At 27.5% G+C, this 14,648-nt stretch overlaps 2 protein-coding genes across 2 annotated transcripts in view; one reads left to right on the top strand and one right to left on the bottom strand.

The window, feature by feature from the left end:
* LOC101240095 (fibrillin-1) overlaps positions 1-9,758 on the top strand; it is a 119,736-nt gene extending 109,978 nt beyond the window's left edge. Inside the window, exons 34-36 of the mRNA XM_065787986.1 lie at positions 5,261-5,404; positions 9,031-9,153; positions 9,358-9,758. Of these exons, the coding sequence (XP_065644058.1) occupies positions 5,261-5,404; positions 9,031-9,153; positions 9,358-9,449 (359 nt within the window). The 3' untranslated portion in view covers positions 9,450-9,758. The remainder of the gene's footprint in view (positions 1-5,260; positions 5,405-9,030; positions 9,154-9,357) is intronic.
* Positions 9,759-13,241: 3,483 nt separating this feature from the next.
* Positions 13,242-14,378, bottom strand: LOC136074370 (uncharacterized). The gene has a single exon (XM_065786677.1). The coding sequence runs from the start codon at positions 14,376-14,378 to the stop codon at positions 13,242-13,244; it is 1,137 nt and encodes a 378-aa protein (XP_065642749.1).
* Between the last annotated feature and the right edge of the window lie 270 nt (positions 14,379-14,648).

The raw sequence follows: 14,648 nt of genomic DNA, 5'->3' as shown, positions 1-14,648 counted from the left end.
TTTTTTTTCAGAGTTGCTAAATGGTCTAGAAAGTTGCTATAAGTGCTACTTCTTGTAAAAAGTAAAAAATGTTTTTACCAACAGGTGTCTTGTACTTGCAATGTTAACGCAAAGTTTTACCCTAAAAAAGGCTTACAGCTAAAGATATTAGAAATTCATTGAGCACTGGGGGTGTGTCATACGCATGTTAATATACTAAAAAAATTTACAAAAAAAAACATGCACACCCCTATTGCCGGCTCTGGGTATATCTGAAGCTTAAAATGAACATAAATGTTAAAGTTCTCAATATTATTAATTCAATGAACAATATAATGAAACGTAATTTACAAAAAGTCTGATTTACAGCTAACACTAGGTAAGTCTGTTCTGGATCCGGCACCCTGGAAAATCATCCCATGTTGTGATTCATGTCCAAAAATGGTTGAGCTTGCTACACAAATATCTTTAATAGCATGCTCAACTGTCTGAGAGTGACAGGGTATACCAAAAATGAAATCAAACTGACTGTGTTGAAGGTTTTCATTCTCAATAGCTGCTAGCAATGGTGGTGGTGTGAGGTCAGCTGCAGTCCAGTTAACCACATCAACATAAGTCAAAGCACGTACAGAAGAGCTACACGAATTACTTCTCAAATTAATTAATCTCCTGGCATTGTGATCTGTAAAAACATAATTTCGTCACTATCTGTATAACCTTGCTGCACTGCTAAGCATGCTCTAAGAAGATATTTCTGATCTGTACTTAGATTGTTCTTAACCTTATCATTTACCTCAACCACAAGACATCTCTGTTAATAACTTTGCATCTGTTCAAAATCTGCACAATTCTGGATATTGCTTTATGTTTCTAGCTGCTACAACGCCATCATCAGATTTGCCACTGGAAATTTCACTATCAAGAACTTTGTCACTTTAGTTACAGTTCTACTGCACCTAAATACATTTCTATAGCACCTATATACATTTTCTTTTCAGTTTTTAGGTCCAACCAGAAAGACTGATCTGTAGGATGCATTTTATGTGACAGTGGACAAGTACATTGTGAATTCTCAATATATTTACAAGTACATATATCAAATACAGTTTGAAATGGATTTCAAACAGTCTTAGTAAGTAATGTCTTTTTAAAACTGGGATATTTACCTAGACCCTCAACTTTATCAATCAATTTCTTTATATGGTTGACTACACTCTTTTCATCAATTGCTGGAATATTTTCTGTGAAGTAGATACTTAGAACTTCCTGTGCTACAGCTGTCACACTCTTCTTCATTCAATCATATTTTTCATGCTTTAACTAGTAGTCCTAGAGTCTGTAAACATAACTAGAGGTAGGAAGTTGGTTTTTTTTCATAACTGCAGGCTGACCCAGAACAGAGTGTTTAGCCACAAATCTTGTGTTGACAGACACCATTTTTTAACAATCAATACAATGGAAACCAACTTGCCCAACCAACAATAGATAACAAATAGAAAGATTAATAAAATAAATAACTGATTGAAATGAACTTTGTAGCAAGAGTTATCACTTTTTATTAACAATCTACAATACCAAACAGAACATGTTAAACATGTATATTCTCGTAATATATATTTATTAGCCTTTCTTCAGGTTTGTTGGGGGTAAATTTACGATATGTTAAGATATTATTTATGATTATTCAGACTTATCTAATACCATTTCATTTCACTGGACATAATATAAACTAAACCTAAAAGAGTATGCCTCTATTAAATCGAAAACTTAAACTTTATAAAATTGAAAACTTAAAACTTAAAAGAATATGCCTTAATAAAATAGAAATGCGTTCCCACATTATTTTATCATTTTTGACTAAAAGTTGCATATACTTAATGAGCTCAAAATTTAGAAACTCTTCTAGTCCCTTGATGTTTGACCTATAGGATAACTTTTTATGCTATAGCCGAAAAAATAATTCATGACCCACCTGAATATATATATATATATATATATATATATATATATATATATATATATATATATATATATATATATATATATATATATATATATATACAGTGGTGGTCAAAAGTATGGAAACTCTTTTAAAATTACATTTTTTTTTATTTGTATTAAATAAAACCAAAATTATTTAACCCGAGTGTACTTGCAATAGTCTACTTTATATATATTACAAGTTTGAACTTGTCTTTTCTAAGACATTTTATTACATACTAATATTTCTTAATTTCGATTGGACAAAAGTATGGAAACTTGTTCAAATTTGTCAGAAAACATAAACAAATCTTATCATTTAGAATTAAAACGTGTTAGAATTGACATCTTTGTTAGTTCATCGTAGTTTACTTTTATATTAATCAGTATGGCACCGCGAAAATATTATTCTAATGATATTAAAAATAAAATAGTTGAGTGTTTTAAAAACGGTAATAAACCAATTGATATTTCTCGAAATTTTCAAGTTCCAAAAAGTACAGTTTCAAAAATTATTAAAGAATTCAAAGAAAGGGGAACTGTGGAAGTGAAAATGAAACCTGGAAGACCAAGAAAAATAACAAAAAGATTGGATAAAGTTATAAAAAATACTTATACAAAAGACCCTAGAAAGTCATTAAAGGATATAAAAGAAGAAATCTTGGAACAGCATGGAGTTTTATTATCTGACAGGACAGTTCGTAGAAGATTAAATGAAGCGGGCTTATTTGGAAGAGTGGCTGTCAAAAAATCGTTAATTTCTAAGAAAAATAAGATGGGTAGATTATTGTTTGCAAGGGAACATTTAAAATGGTCATAAGTTTCCACTTATGACCAGGCCTAATTTAAAAATTTAATTTTTTTTTTGTATATGTTAATAAAAAAAAAATGTTTTATTTTATTAAAAAGTTGTATTATGACTTCAATAAACATATGCATATTATGTAGTATGTGTTGCATTTTTTAAAAATAAATAAAAAGCATTTTTGAAAAATTTCCATACTTTTGGCCACCACTGTATATATATATATATATATATATATATATATATATATATATATATATATATATATATATATATATATGCCGATAGTTTAAAAAAATCAATTTTTTTAATTTTGTGTTTCTATATTGTATTAAAAAATATAATTATTATATTTTTTTAAACAATATAGAAACACAAAATTAAAAAGACTCATTTTTCAAAATAATTGGCATTGGCCGATGGTTACCAAGGTCGATGCATCAGTGCACCCCTAATATATATATATTATAAGAAAATGTCTGACCCACCCTAATATATATATAAATACATATATATATATATATATATATATATATATATATATATATATATATATATATATATATATATATATATATATATATATATATATATATATATATATATATATATATATATATATATTAGTGCTGAGCACAAAATCCGGATCAATCCATATCCGGATTGATCCGGATTGAAACAAAAGTAACAATCCGTTTAATCCGGATTAAAATACCAAATCCGGATTATGATATAAATCCGGTTTATTCAAAAAAAAAATACTTGGAAAAATTAAATATAAAATTTAAAAAACTCAACATTTGGTGAAAATTTAAAGTATTTACATTGAGTTACAACCATATAAAAAAATCAAAATCAATTTTGTCGAAAACTGTTTTTGCGTAAAAATTTTTTGAAAACTACTGAAATATGATATTAGATGTAGGTAAGTACTCTGCTTAGAAGTAAGTATCAGACCTTTTATTCAGTTCCTAACATCCGTAAGAGACTAGACTACTAGAGACAAGAGAGTACCCAATACCTAATAGTTAATACATATTAAGTATTTTAGTAATGCACAGGACACAAGATTACAAAATGTTAATGTTGTTGAATAATATTGATTGAGATAAATAATTGACAATATAATAATAGGATTGTTTATAACATAATAATAAAATAATTTTAATGAAATATACACATATTCGTAATTTTATGAGCTACAAAAATGCGCAAACTATGGCCGTTTAATCTTGCATTATTCGATATTTCGCCGAATATTTATTTTTTCATGCATGTGGCCGTACTAGTTGGGTCTCCTAATTCTAATCTTCATGGGTTATTCTATTATTACGTGTATTATTGTTGTTCAGAAGTGCTATAAATAAATATTGTGTGCGTTCTACAACAAGTTATCAGATATCAATTATTATTGTACTTTTATTAATATTTAATAACAGTCGTCAGTCATGAGGCAATGTTATTTATTTTCAGTACTCACTGTTCTGTAGTTTTTTGTAGTCTACTAGCTACTAATTTACAGCTCAGTAATTTGTTATTACATTAGTACTTATTACTATCGTATCGTAATTTGTATTATATCATTTATATTTTGTTATTAAACTGTTGATATTTTAAACTTTACCTATTAAAAATGTCTCAAATTTGGACAAGTTTTACCAAAGGTATTGAAGAACACAACAAGCACTTAGTATTTTGCAATGCCTGAATTTGTATGAATTGCATACAAATACGCACATAACATCTCCTTTTTTTATTAATAAAAATAGTAAATACCTACTTGCTACTTTCTAATTCCTAGTTCCTACCTCATAGGTGGGTATCTAATAATAAATTGTGAAAAACTCGAAAACCCTGGTGTATTTGCTATTAGGGGTCTTATATTGAGTCGATTATCAATAGATCTGAGATCGTAATTCGAATTATTTAGGTTGATACTTGATAATAATGAAAAAATAGCTGATTATCTCAAAAACAATGAAGCCGGATTGGATTCGAAATCCGAATCAACGGATTGAATCCGAAATCCGAATCGACGGATTGGATCCATGAATCCGGATAAAACGGATTGATCCGAAATTCGGATTAAATAATTGTAATCCGTAATCCGGATTGATCAAAATAATGCTCAGCACTAATATATATATATATATATATATATATATATTATATATATATATATATATGTATATATATATATATATATATATTTATATACATAAATATGTATATTTATATATATATGTATGTATGTATATATATATGCATATATGTATGTATATATATATGTATATATATATATATATATACATGTGTATATATATATGTATAAATATATATATATACATATATATATATATATATATATATATATATATATATATATATATATATATATATATATATATATATATATATATATATATATATATATATATATGTATATACTGTTTGTTTGTTTTATTATTATTTGTTATATTATTAGGATTTTTTTAGTTGTAAATGAATGCCAAGGAATGATAAATGAGTATATATGCAGTCCAGCTGAAGGCTTGTGTGTTAATGTTAACTTTCCTTTACAACCTAAATGTCTCTGTCCAAAAGGCTATGCAATATCATTAGAAAAACATACATGTGAAGGTTTGCATTTTTTTTTGTGTGTGTGTTCAATTTGATATGGTTTATACTACAACACTAAAGTTTTAAACTAATATTATTTAAAACTTTAGTGTTGAGGTTGACCTAGGTAGTGTTGACCAGTTATAACCAAGGTCAGACAATGTTACCTCAAATTGGTTAAGATTTACATATTTTGTAATAAAATAAACTTGATGTTTTTAAAGCTCTCAGTGTAATAATATTAGATCATTCTTATTGTATGTACCATTGTTTTTACTGATTTTAATTTTTTCCAAAATTATATATTAAAAGTTAATATTTGCAAAGTCAATTTCAAACTATTTTTGAATATTTGTTTATCATATTCAAGCCAAATTTAAATATAAACAACTGGACATAATTTAAAATATTAAATAAATTATAAAAATGTACAGATGTGTATATAGTGATCAATTTAAATGTTAACTACAGTGGAGAAAGTAGAATTAGCCTCGCCTTTATTTTTTGTTCTAATTAAACAAAAATGGCAGTGAAACAAATATTAAATCTACTTTATTTCTTATTATCTTCTACTATGACTAAAAAATTTATAAATTGATATGTTTAATTAATTACAAATAGAAAAAAAATTAAAAGTATTCAATGTGGAGAAAACAAAATTAGCCTCGTTTACATTATATACAAGAAAAAACGGAAAATATTTTGTTTTTACACTCATTTAATATTTAGTATTGCTTCCTGAATATTAATGACTTCAAATATGTGACTTGACATATTAGTCACAAGATTTTGGATAATTTCTATAGATATTTCATTCCAAGCTTCTTTGAATTGAGTTTTCAGCTCTAATGTGGATTCAATTTGCTTACCATTTTCATAAACCTTTCTAGAAAGTATTCTCAATTGGGTTTGCAATCTGTATGCAAGCCATTCAATTATGTGAATATTTTTTCTCTAAACCAAGCTTTTGTTATATTTAAATTATGGATAGTAGCGTTGTCTTATTGAAAAGTGAATTTTTCACCCGTCAATTCTTCACTATGTTCAAGCAAACTAATTTCTAATAAGTCAATGTAGTCCTGTGAATTTATTTTTGTTAAAATCTATCCCAGTAGAAGTTTTCCAGCAAAGGAAAAAGCCCCCCAAACCATTACAGTTTCACCACCGATGTTACAACTCAGCTAAGTTTCTGCCTCTTTTCGAAGTTCTTGCCAGTAATATTGATAGCCATCAGGACTATCTAAATTGAACTTTTTTTCACCACTAAAAGTGAAGTTGATGCCACTCTTCCTGCCAAGACAGGTTTTTTTTTGCAAATTGTAATCTAGCTTCTTCATGAAAAACAGTAAGTTTTGGTTTTAGTTTAAACTTTTTCTAAACTGTGTTTGGATCTTTTTGTAAGATTTGTCTCACACATTAAAGGTAATAGTTACAGGTAATTGTAAATCAGTACAAATTGTAGATGCAGTCATGTGCTGAGCAGCAGAACAACATACAATAGCTCGTTTAGTACAATTATTAATTTTACATTTGCCACCACTTCTCTTATAAGTTCCATAATTAACGCCCATCTGGAGGTAATTATTAACCACTTTTGGAGAACTTTTAATTTTTTTTTGCAATTTTCCAATGAGGTAAGCCTGTATCTTTGTATGCTTTGATTAAAGCTGTTTCTTCATTTGTTAAACGCTTATCACACCCCATTTCAAATTCAGGTATCAAAAACCAAATGTTAAAAACAGCACTGATTTCACAGTCTTAAAAATTTTTACTGATTTCAACTTACAAATAATAATAAACTAACTTATAAATAATAATAAACTAAGTCACAAATGTGTATCACCAGATCAAAATATGCAAGTAAACTGAAAATAATTATTGATGAGGCCAATTCTATTTGTTACCGCAAATATTAAGTATTATACATTTTATGGTTTTGTCAAATGTTCTGCAATTTAATTATGCTATTGTCATATATATTATAATCTAAAAAGTTGTTGTTTACAACAATAATTATATATGTGTTGATAAAAAATATGCACCACACAAATTTGCTAACAGATTGACAAAATATTGGATTAGAACATGGTGAGGCTAATTCTATTTTCTCCACTGCATTTTAAAAGTTTATGAAAAAAATTTTTTTAAACTTGAATTGTTGTTTGTTTGATATAATGAAGAAAACTTTTTCTTTAATGAAGTTAAAAGTTAATAACAATCAAAATGCTTTCAGTGTATTCAAAAACATCTAGTATCAGGCTAAACAAGTTACTTTATTTCCAAAATATTTGTTAAAAAATAGTTATTTTGTTAAATTGTAAGTATATAGTATAAGCGATTGTATATTTATGATTTGGAATGCAATCACTTTCAATGGTCGCTCTGTAAATTACACCATTTACAACAAAGTAAGAATGTCAGTTCTTACTTTTGGAAACTACTTGAAAAATTTTACAAACAATGTGTCTAATTGCTTTCAAAGTAAAAAGTTTGATATTTTCATGCACTACTGGGCAACTTGTTGTAGAGCAACAATTGTCAAGACAAGACTCCAAGAAAATGCAATTAACAATCTTGTTATCAATTTTTTTACTTTTCTATGGTAAAATTTCTTTATAGGGGTTTAGAAGTATTTTTGTATTACTTGAAGTTTATGTATATTTTAGTAGGCGACCTCAAAAACCACATGGCTTAGTTTGTTTATATCAAATTTATCTTCATAAAATACTTTGATTATATTTGATATGCTTATATTATATATATGATATGCTATATTTGATATATTTTAGCACCCCAAAAACCACATGGCTTGGACCCCAAAAACCAAAGGAGTTATTTTAGTTTAAAAATAAATCTAATAGATACTATTAAAATTTCAAGTTATGGAGTAGATTTTTATTAGTTGTAACTATCTATTTGATTATAGTGTGTTTTTATAGAGATATGTTTTAAGATTTTGGATTAAGATTTGTTTTGTTCTGTTTTGTATAATGACCTTTTTAATATCTCATTACTTGATTAAACAAATAAATAAACATAAATAAAAACTTCAAAATGCATTTGCTAATGATGTCACTAAATCTAAGTTCTAATGTTGAATCTTTTATTGAAAAAATAGATTGCATTGGAAAAAAAACTCGAAATTGTTGTTCAATGGTGTAAATGAAACAGTGTAACAATGCTGCAAGCTCTAAAAGATATGAATATGAATAAGAAAAGACAAAGTCTAACAACCAACTCAATATTGTCATTAGTTATCTTTGGAGATGTGAAAATGAGAACCAGTTTTTTTGTTATATTGACAGCAGTCAATATTGTTTTTATAACAAAATTTAAAGTTTCTAGAAGTTACCCTTTATGAACACTAAAAATCCATGTCTGTTTAACTCCCTTTTTTATTTTGTATTTAATCAACAGAATATTTTTAAAGTTTAAATTATAACTGTACGTATATTGAAAATGCTAACTGTTTATGGTGGACAATTTATTTACTTCTACTACAGTGTGCATAGATAGATATAGTTTTATCTCAAACATAGCTATCTGTACGCTTTTTTGAACACTGTGCGATGTAGAATATCTTCAATGGTGTTTTTTATTCACTCTTGACATGGTAACTTGATGAGTTTTATTGTTATTTCTTTTAGATGTCAATGAGTGCTTAACATGGTGTTTAGGTCCAAATGCAAAATGTCAAAACTATGTCGGTGGTTATCAGTGCACGTGTTCCGCTGGGTTTGCATTTAATTATGGAATGCATCAATGTACTCGTGAGTATTAATGATTTAAAGAAAAAAATTTATATTTTTGAAATTTACATATTTAAAAATGTATTTTTTTTTTTTTTTTTTCTTTTCAAATTTGCTGTTCTTTTTTATAGTCATAAAAGAAAACATTATTTAATTAACATTAATTAATAATAATTGATTAATAATTAATTAACACTAATTAATTAACACTAATTAATTATTTAGGAATCAAAAATGAAACTTCAGACAAACTTTATAAAGTAATCACGGTATTAAAAAGAAGAGGCTGTCATTCTCTTCGTCAGAAATGTAGTTAATCGAAAAATTTTGGAAAAGTATAATAAAATAATTAGTATTTAAAGTTCAAATCTGATAAAGTTTTATCTAATAAAAAATTCCAATTAAGATATTTATAAACAAAAAAATTAGTTGAAAGATTTGATTTGTTTTTTAAGTTGGGACATCTGACTTGTCAGAATCGGCTTTAAAAACTCAACTATATTATGTAGTATTTTTTGTTTAAACTTTTTGTGAAATATTAAATTGTTAAATCTTTTTTTTTTGTTCTAATTGTATTCATATTTGTAATATATAATGAAATAAATGTTTAAGTTACTTTTGTTTGAGTTTGTTGTTTGTTTGTTTTTTCATGTTTACTTTTACATTATTTTTCTATTTTAAAAGCTTTGATATATATATATATATATATATATATATATATATATATATATATATATATATATATATATATATATATATATATATATATATATATATATATATATATATATATATATATATATATATATATATATATATATAATTGCTGTTAAAGACTTTTTATTTTTTAAATTAATAAATTTCATTAAGATGTTTAAAAAATAATTTTTTTTTCTTTTTATAAATCCTTCACAGTTTTAAGGTGTAAAAATAAAGAGCTGGATATTACCGTCCAAAAAAAAAAAAAGAGTCATGTGACTATATAATCCAAGCAATGTATCGCATGAGAATTATAAGGTTCTATCTTTTTTTATGTTAGAGTGAACAGTTGCTATTAAAAAATAAACTATTTTAAAATTTGAACTGTTACACAGTAAGCCAGAATTCACTTTTATTGGACAAAATTCATAATTAATTAATTAGGTCTTTATTTACTAAATTTGACTTGAGTACTAATATAAGGTCTGCGCTTCTTATAAAAGTGATATTTTTATATTTGGTTGCTATGGATACCTAATTTTGCGTAGCAACAACCTATTTTTGGTAGTTGCAGATGTTTTATGTGTGTTATATACATTGTAGTTTCACTCAGATTAATGGATTTATGAAAAAAAATTATCGGATTTTAAATAACTACTAAATATTTAGGTAATTAATTTAAGGTTAGGATTTGTGTCTTTATTAATGAAAAGAAAAAATATTGCAATAAAACTTTGACAATTTGAAACACATTCACAATTTATAAAATATACTTGCATAAAATAAGTAATCATATCTTGGGTGAGTTGACAGTTGGGGCCTGAAGCAAATCACTAACTCCTTCTGGGAGTTGAGATTTTGAATTTTGAGAGTTTGACCTCCTCATGCTGCTGATTATTGGGTCTGATGAGCACAAAAGTAGGCATAATACATCGTAGTTAGTTTTCGAACGACTGCATTTGCGTGTGTAGTTTTTACAGAAATGTATAAAATTCTTGTTTCGTGCTTCCTGTGCCTCTTCAGAGAGCAATAGGCAAGATCATTATCCTAACAGCCTCATGTCCGTGTAATAATATCTTGTGCAAACTTTGTGGCATGTAGTACCATGGTTAGCTCTGTACAAACAAATAAGCCACCTATATGAGGCAATCAATTATGTAATTACAGCATAGAAATAATATTAACAAATAGACTTACCTCAAAGCAGTACTTTTGAAATACATATCCATTAATTAGTTGAGCTGATGACAATGTGGCCAAGATGATATGCAACTTTTCCAACAGTAGTAAATCCATCTTTAACTTTTAGCCACAATACATTCAGATTGGAAAAAAACAACGAGCAGTATTTCCATCATTTGATGTCCTAGAACCACCAGATCTGGGCACATCATTAATTAATCCAAGACAATTTTTATAAGCATTTTGAATTCTTTTTTTGTTTGTCGTCGCAGATAACTTTTCTTTTGTGCTACGCGCTTTCCACTTTTTGGTTATCCAATTTGTAAGCAAGGTGAAAACAGCATTCCATTGCCCTAGTCCGTGCATGTTATGGTGACAAGCTATATTGTAGTCCAGAATAGTTTGCCTTTTTTGTATTTTGCTACCATTTTTTCTATATTGCTTATCTCTTTTGGCGTGCTGCCACACACTGGGCAGGACTGTGATGCATTGGTTTCGACTGATAAGGCTGTTGTCACTTTATCATCAACCACGGTAATTTCAATGATATGCAATATACTGATATTATTCCATTGAGTTAGTTCAAGATTTGCATTTCCAATAAAAGACTCTTCTTTTATTGATACATCTGTTGTTTCTTTAAAAAACTTAAAACGCAGTAAACGAGTGTTCAATGTTGAAGATGGCTTGTGGTTGTACCAAAGTATTTGTTTACATCCATCAACAAAACAAGATATTTCAAGTGGAACAAAGCATGTGAGAAATAGATGTTGTTCGTTTTCAAGGTGTCTTTCACCATCAGTTGTAGTCTGCTTGTATATGCGGTAGTGGTGTAGTGGTAGGGATCGAGGTGGGGATCGAACTCGGAATTTCTCATAAGTGAGAAATTCCGAGTTCGATCCCCACCTCGTCCCTGGTAGTACCGCGCTTAACTTGTTTCTCCACGCAGCGGCCTTGTTCGTTGAGGTTCGTGTTTCGGAGTTATGGAGTTGAGAGAGGGTTGTAACCACAAAAGGGTTGTAACATCCATATTTGTGGCTAATTATACCTTTTCAATGTTAAAATGTTATGAAATAGCAATCAATATATGCAAAAATAATTTTAGAAATTAGGTATCCATAGCAACCAATTAGAATTATGGATTACATAAGAAGTGTGAATCTTATTTTAATACACGTACTTAATATAGTGTAGCGTAACGAGGGGCAAAATGAGACACTTAAGCACTAATTTATCTAATACTTTTGAAAAAAAAACTTTTGAAAAAATAACTTGATATTTTTCAAATCTTCTACCATCCTTCTTGAAGCTTACAAAATATGAGTTGCAAAACTGCAGTGGCTTGGTCACCAGAGATCATTTATTGACAGCACCTATTCTGTCTCATTTTGCCCCGCATAGCGGGGCAAAATGAGACAGATTTTTTTTTTTTAATAATTTAAATAAATAAAGATAAACAAAACAGATCTTTAAAAGGATTAGCAAGAAATAAATTTTAGAATATATTACAGCTATACTCAAACTGCCACTAGTCACATAAATCACATATTGCTTGACCAGTATTTTGAAATGAACAACAGTCCAAATGAGCTCATGTTGTGCATTTTGAACATTGACTCCACTTCTCTCCTTTTGCAGTCTTACTCCATAAACCATTACAAACATAACATTCCCAGTCTTTAACACTTAAACAACTTTTAACTTTTTCTTTACCCTTTCCAAATGCACTTTTATTTTTTATTTTGCGTTCTATTAATTTTTTTGATTTTTCAGAGAATTCAAATAGTGATTTTCTGTAATGTGATGTTGTTATTATCTGTGATTCTTCTCCCTTTTTTGGTGGTAAAATGATCTTTGGAATTGGTACAATATTAGAAAAGCATGGTATAAATTAGTATTTTAAATTGGTACAATATTAGAAATTAATATTTTGAAATTGGTAAATTAGGTAAATTTTTCAATTGGTAAATTAGAAATTAGTAAATTAGGAATTGGTACAATATTAGAAAAGCATGGTATAAGAAAAGCATAATATATATTAAAATCAATATTTTCTGAACATCCTGAGGGCGATGATAATAAGGTACTCAATTTAACTTGTGATTCAATTTAATCAGGTTTATGTAAGATAACATTAGATCTTTTGTCATCATTAAACTCAGTGTCTAGAATTATATCCGGACAAAAAGGACAAACTCTAGATGTATGAAAGCCAGAACAGGCAATTTCTACAGAGGCAGCCTTATTATAGGCTTTGGAGAATATACTCCAAGTTGATCAGTTGTTATTTTTCTTCCAGGATGCTCACGCAACCATGATCCACATTCTATATTATAAAAAGTTTTTATCGGTTTAAAAAAGCTTCGATCAAGTGGCTGCAACTTATGAGAAGTATGAGGTGGTAAGGTTATAACAACTATTCCATTTTCCTTTGCAAAATCCAACAAGTTAATGTTTTTTGTATGAGTTTTGTGCCCATCTAAAATTAAAAGAATTTTATTTTCTATAGAAGCTCTAGTGTACTTAGTAAAGTGTTTTATATACTCCATGAACAGATCAGTTGTAATCCATCCATTTTTAGAGCACCCTTTAATTGTTCCAGTGGGAGCATGGTCGATTAGTTCTAATTTCATTCGCTTTCTCTTTAAAATCATCATTGGTGGAACAAATAGTCCAGTTACAATCATAGCATAAACAATGGTTGTTGTTACACCCCGTTTACCACTTCTTACAGAAGAAATACAATGCTTCCCTTTTTTTGTTATAACTTTAACAGGTTCATGTACAGTTGTAATACCTGATTCATCGCAGTAAAAAATTTGATGAGCTTCAAACTTGTATTTTTTTAAAACAATTTCTATATTCTTGAAATAAATGTTCACAGAACTGCAGTTTAAACCATTAATACGATTTAAAGACAACCCCTGAGGCTTTCTTATTAAAAGGTCTGGATGTCTCTTCAAAAACCCACTTACAAAATCTCTTCCTGCAACACCATTATATTTATTAAATGGATGAACTATGTTATACTTTTCTACATACCGGAAGACAATTTGTTGGATGTCACTTATCGACAATCCATAATAAACTGAATCCATTTCTTCAATGTAGCTAACTAATTGATTTTCAGTATCATCCAGCAATACTTTTTTAAATGAACCAAGTGATCTTTTATGAATATTACAATATTCTAAATTCTTTAATTTTCTTTGAAACCTTCTAAGTAAAGCATCTTTATTTACACTAAAAGTCAAAGCTGCTTTTCTCAGTGACATTTCCTTTAATTTTACGGAGTCGATTGCCAATAACATGTTCTGCTCAGAAAAATTGCCACAATCAATTTTTCTTATATAGTTTCTAACCATATTTCACTTTCTAAATATATGTGTGTGTGTGTATATATATATATATATATATATATATATATATATATATATATATATATATATATATATATATATATATATATATACTATATATATATATAGAAATAAACTGACAAAACGTAACAACTAACAATGACATAAAAACGACTATTGCTAAAAAAATTATAAAGATTTAGTAAATATATTAATATAATATAAACCATACATGCATATATTGAATTTATGCATTTAAAGTACACATAAAATTCA

This window comes from Hydra vulgaris, chromosome 01, assembly GCF_038396675.1.
Source record: "Hydra vulgaris chromosome 01, alternate assembly HydraT2T_AEP".
In the NCBI taxonomy this organism is placed as follows: Eukaryota; Metazoa; Cnidaria; class Hydrozoa; order Anthoathecata; family Hydridae; genus Hydra; species Hydra vulgaris.
The sequence above is the reverse complement of the archived record's forward strand: the minus strand, read 5'-3'. Positions and strand labels throughout refer to the sequence as shown.